This window comes from Nuphar pumila, chromosome 3 (assembly GCF_984573655.1).
Source record: "Nuphar pumila chromosome 3, dmNupPumi1.hap1.1, whole genome shotgun sequence".
NCBI lineage: Eukaryota > Viridiplantae > Streptophyta > Magnoliopsida > Nymphaeales > Nymphaeaceae > Nuphar > Nuphar pumila.
Genome location: NC_143251.1, coordinates 127,175,161 through 127,181,160, shown reverse-complemented (window position 1 = coordinate 127,181,160; position 6,000 = coordinate 127,175,161). Strand labels below are relative to the sequence as shown.

General features: G+C 36.3%; 1 protein-coding gene across 3 annotated transcripts in view; it reads left to right on the top strand.

The window, feature by feature from the left end:
* The first annotated feature begins 1,832 nt into the window (after positions 1–1,832).
* Positions 1,833–6,000, top strand: part of LOC149843695 (rho GTPase-activating protein 7-like) — a 71,999-nt gene continuing 67,831 nt past the window's right edge. For all 3 annotated transcript variants that reach the window (XM_090000025.1, XM_090000024.1, XM_090000023.1), the window contains exons 1-2: positions 1,833–2,159; positions 5,894–5,930. In XM_090000025.1, the coding sequence (XP_089856151.1) occupies positions 2,106–2,159; positions 5,894–5,930 (91 nt within the window). In that variant the 5' untranslated portion in view covers positions 1,833–2,105. The remainder of the gene's footprint in view (positions 2,160–5,893; positions 5,931–6,000) is intronic.

The following is a 6,000-nucleotide window of genomic DNA, read 5'->3' as shown; positions in this document are numbered from 1 at the left end:
TATCTTTTTGGGGTTTTTTTCTCACATATAACACCGTAGATGTAATCTAACCTGTATACAGGTCTTTTCGGTGACCCAAAATCAATGGCAACTAAGGTACTAGTTTTTTCTGGCTCACAAAATCATGTTTTTTCATCAAAAAAATGTGATCCAAGAGTCGATTCATAACTAAAATTTGCAGAAAAATAAATAGACATTACATGTATTTTTTAAAAATTATCAATTTTATTTTTGACAAAAACGATAGCATGTATACATAGTTTTTTTTTCATTTTTCATTCAAGAATTCAGCTGCTTTTGAGGGCGAATCAATTTCTTGTAGGAGAAATCAAAATCAGCCCATTGTTATTAAGTTCAACATAATTTTTTTGCATAAATTCTTTTTTTATTTCTTTAACAAAAGTTTAAATCGGGCCTTAAACCCAATTTTGGGAAAATCGAATTCTAAAAGGGGTTTTCTTTAGAAAACCCTCTCTATCATATATTTTGACAACCCTAAACCAAAGCCATGTGTATTTAATTTAGGTATTTTTATATTTTTATGCTTAAATAACATAAATGCATAATTGATGATGTAAGAATTAGGGTTTTAATTTTGTATTTGTTTAAATGACATGAATTTTGGTTTATACTTTTATGATGTCATGTGTTTTTCTTTTTTAATAGTTGACTTTAGTTAAAATTATAATTTTAAGGTGTTAAAGTCTCTATTGGGTACACGAATGAGAGATGAATAGGTAAGTAATGTTTTGGTTACCTACATCGAGAATGACATATTTGACATCATTAAAAATGAGTCAATTATAAATAGTTTTTAAAATATAAAAAATCATCAAGACTAATTGTAACAACTATTTATTAGAGTAACTGTTTGATTTTTTTAACATATCATTATATTTGAATTTTTTATTAATTTTATTTTCTTTGTTTATTAGATTGGTGTTTTCATTTGTTGACCTTATAATAAAGATAAATTGGTGAAGAAAATATAATTTATTAAAATTATTTGCCTTTTGTTCTAAGTGACTTGTATTTTTTTAAATTATTTATAAAATATTTATGATATTCTTGTAATTTTTTTAGAAATTAACTAATTAATTGACTATTTATTTGTAGAATGTTTGTGTTGTTTTGTTAGGTTTCGCTGAATGTATTTGAAGATCGAAAGTTAAGTTTAGTAGAAGGTACTTTTTTTAGTCTCTAAATAAAAACAAAGTTGAAAATTAAAGTATACAAGCATGTTATTACGATACTATGCAATTCTTAAATAAAATTTTTATTACTAAAAATATATTGTTTAGTTTCAACCAAGTTTCATAATTGTGAATATGACACTATGCAGTTTCTCATATATTTTCGCACTTGTTAGTATAATTTATCGTCGTATAAATTATTTTTCCTTTTTAGTGTGCACTTGTGCCCACCCCGAGCAAAAATTTCAAGCTCTGCCTCTCCTCTAAACCAATGTATTTTTTTTACTGTAAGAAGCCAGCCAGAACTCATTTATTTCGAGATCATAGTGAGCTTGAACTCAGCTTGGCTTACCTCAATAATGAGCCAAGCTTGAACACCAGCTCGTTAACCAGTTGAGAGAATAGATTGGTCTCATATTGCTGCTTCGGATGTTGGATATGAGAAAAAGGTGAAAGAGGCGGTTGGGAATTGGGAAAATCCTATAACTAATTAAAGCTTAATGTTAGGTGGTTCAAGACCTTAAGCAAGGTTGGACTCAAAATGTGACGTCAATTGGTTCTGCAGCAGAAGAGAGCTTTATTATAGACTTTAAAAAGAAAAGAAAACAAGAAAAAAATTTCACGTTCCTAGCACCCATTTGAAAGTGAGGTGAGGGGTTGCCATTATTAGTAAGAGGGGCAGCGCCCACTCTCTCTCCTCCGATCGGTTCTTCTTCTTTTCCTGTTTTCGATTCTTCTGCCTAGAGAACGTAGCGTCGCCGGATCGGTTCGCCAGGGGAAATTTCCGGCGAAATGGGCCGGATTAGTCGCCGGAGAGACCGCTCGGTCTCTGGCTGCTCTTTTTTCGGGTGTGGATGATCGCGCAGAGGAGGGAGCAGTAGGGTTTAGCCGGCGACGTATGTCTCGGAGGAAATGTCTGGTTCCTTGGCCGCACTTGAGCGCCCTCGAGCTAGAAGGACGAACACGGTACAGCTCGTTCGTATCCCTAATTCCTTTCTTTTCCCTTTATGTTATTGAGTGAGTTTTATTCGGACGGCAATTTGTGTTTCCGTTTGCGTTATGTGATAGATTGTTTTGGGTCCTTTGTGTTTGATTTTTTTTTTTAATGTTTACTTCACTCTTTTCTTTGGGAATCTGTGAGACTACTGCGTAACTTTGAAATGTCGGTCGTGGAATGACGATTTCTGGTTTCATGTAGGCTTTCTTTGTCTACGTTTTTGGTATATGAAGTCTTTTTGATTTTGTTTTGCTTGTTTTGTCAATAATGGTTGATAGACTTGCGCAGATAGTGCGGGAGATTCATACTTTATAGTGATTTTACCCATTCGAAGAGGCAATCATATCTATTCTCTAGATGAAAGGACAGGGATTCCCTTTTCTATCGGATGCATTCTCTTTATTCTCATTTTACCTTATTTTTCCGTTAGTTTGCACCGAGAAAGCACCTGCACGGCTAAAGAGGCCTTCAAGTATCCGTCAAAATTTCGAGACTTCATGTGGCTTGGAAGTTGGTTCATAATGTTGAACAACCCTTGACTGCAAAATACAGTTCTTAGAAGTTTCGCCTCTTCATTCAGGGTGTTCAATTTACAACATAAAAACTAGAAAAATTTCAATTTATGGCATTTTTTGGCCTCTATTTTGGCTTAGATTCTAAAAAGATTGATGCCTTACATTTAGCAAGCTAGAAGTTAGGTTGATAATCTCACTGCGTGTACTTGGAATGGGTGATATGATGACTCATCCATGAAATGGTAATCAAATTCCTGCCATGCGGCTGTGAATGCGGGCCCTCGTGTAACATATTTACAAATCAACATTCACAATAAGCTTTGAAAATCTTCCTTCAATCTTTTGCAATCATTCCATTAGAAAAACTGTATATAAAAGCGCCTACCATGTTAAACTTGTTATGCGCATTGAAATGGTCTACGCTATTTGAATTGGGAAGTTTGATATGGACCCATGCAAAGATATTGATTTATGATTCTAAACAACTATCTGATATGACCATTGTGTGTGTGTGTGTGTGTGTGTGTGTGTGTGTGTGTGTGTGTGTGTGTGTGTTCGTCTGTGAAAATTAGTCTAATCGTCACCTCAAAATCTAGACTTTAGTTCCTCTATCTGTCAATCTATAAATCAATCAATCTGCTACACCCTAGTCATAACAGAAGCAGATCGAGCTAGGAGGATTGTGGAGGATCTAGAACTCAGCTTGGATTTAGGGGGTGTAACTAGGACTTGAATCAGATAATAGGATCCTTTTTGTAATGCAGGATTGAAGGGATTCATTTTGTAAAAGCACGATCTTGACCTTAGGGGGTTGAATTGAATATGGGGATTCTTTATGTAAAAGTGAGGAATCTTGTCGTTGTTGGATTCAGTGGGGCATGGATCAGCAGAATGCGGGTTGGGATTGAGTCTTCGGTGCCCCTCAAAGCAGCAAGTCTATGAGGATCTACTTGAGAAGAGGACAACAGCAACAAGGTGATGTGCAGCGACGACTAGGATCCATCTAAAGCAATGTGGAGTGACAACCAAGATCTAGTTAAGGCAAAGTCATTAGAGTTCAAGATAGGTTTAGGGGCAATTTGGAAAAAAAGGATTTCAAGTGGGATTTGGATCGTATTTGAGATCCATTTTGCAATCGATTTGGATACAGGATCCAATTTGTAATCATGTTTGGGTGTTGTATTTGATCTGGTATATGTTTGTAATTGGATTGGTCAAGTAGCTTGTGATTGGATTTAGTCTGGATAAAGATCCAACCTACAGAAAGGTATGATGGCAGAATGTTGCTCTCTTAGTTGCCAAGTCCATACACTTTGGGAGCCTCAAGGGGCATGTATTATATTTGGTGCTAGGGGGTTGGACATGTGTGCATTATACAAGCACCTAGGAGACCCCAAATAGCTGTTGGAAGTTTGTGCAGCCTTATCTGGCTACAGCCATGTTTAGTTAAGCAACTTAAGCTTATATTTAGGGGATCTATGTTTATGCTAGAGGGTTGCTTGGAATCCAATTTAAGTAAGTCTATATTGAAGGAGCTTACATCTCCTATGTAAACCATGCTAAATTTGGAATTGGATCCAGAGATTGAACCCCCCTAAGGGGCACATGCTCTCTCTCTCTCTCACCCCCTCCCTTCCTCACCTCGCTTCCTTGTCCCATTTCTCCCACTGTTTCGCTTGTCCCCACCCTCTTGTTCCTATTTCCCTTGCTCTGTCTTACATCCTACCAATCTTTGACATCTCAAGCAGTAGGCACAAAGCCTCAACTTGCTAAAATGTCATATTCAAATTCTTGCACTTTGTTTTATCTTTTGGGAGCATAGACGATTAGGTTGTGCACTCGAGCTGACTCAAAAGCCTAGCACCAGGCTAATCATCTTGATTCACCAAAGTGTAAAAATATACAATTTGGGACATTAAGATTTTTATAACATGATAAGTTCGAGCCAAGAATACGAGCCGGTGGCAGCCGAGGCTACTGTAGGTTGCGTGCACCTCAGAATGAATTGGAACTGCTGCGAAGAGCAGAAAGAAGGGAAAACGACACATTCTTAATTCTCAAAAGAACAAGGAAGAACAAAGGGGTTACATATTAAATAACAATAACAAAAATGAAAAAAAACAAGGATGTGTTCATGGTCCATCACATTTTACCAAAATAACAAGGAATACTAAAAATGTACTTGAAACAAATACATCTTCTTTCCTGTCTATAGACCAAAATGAATGATGAACTGGTGAGGATAGAAATTGGGTAACCAATCCACTAGGGCAGTGGGATGTAGGCAGGGACTTTCCTGATATGAGTTTTTTCTTGTTCCAAGGTCAATTGGTTGTCCTTCCTTTCACTTCCCGTATTTTTCTGGTTATGCAGCACAAACTACTAATAAATGAATTTTCTCATTATTCATTATCTTTGGATCTTTTCACTGCATTCACAACCAACAAGAGACAACCATCAATGCTTGACCATTAGGTTCTAGGAGAGGAAAGAGCCTTTCATCATGTTCTCTGGTCAAAGAGGCTACATCAGATCCTTTCCTATCCATTGAAGCTTTTACACACACACACACACAAACACACACAAATTTTATGATTGAGGAAACTTGTTGATTGGAATGACATAATCCAAAATGCAATTCCTAACACACTGTGGTGAATCCATCTATGGAGTCAGATTGACATGACAAAGCTTGCAGTGATTTCTAACTAGATAGTATTGTACAATTCTGTAGAAGATGTGCGTGTGTGTGTGTTTGTGCACATGCATGCATGCCTGTGTGGAATAATTCCTATTCACGAGAAACATACCCATACACAACTCATATTGGCAGTTGAGGACAATAAGCACCACTAAAAATTTTAGATCTCTATGTCATTTTTTCAAAAACATACAGAAAGAGATGAACTGCACAGGGTAACTGCTTGACCCAAGTGCGCCCTTAGTGCTTATGTATATTTGTTATTATTGTCATGCCATTTGTGGCACATGTTTTAAGCTATCATCTTTCAGTTGTTGAATTGTCAAAATTCCATGGTTGCTATGCATATCAGTTCTTCTATTCTACTCATTGTTTCTGTGTTACATGTCTACCAACTTATCTTGTTAGCAACATATAGCTGTTTATTGTTGAGATTAGATGAGGGCAATTCTCTCTTTATGATTGCCTTCTTTTTGTTCCTGTGCAGGTTTTTAAGAGCGGTCCACTTTTCATATCGTCAAAAGGTAAGCAAGTGATACTGCATTTAGCTTGAAAATTTTCATAAACATGTGAATGTGATTCCTGCAACCATTT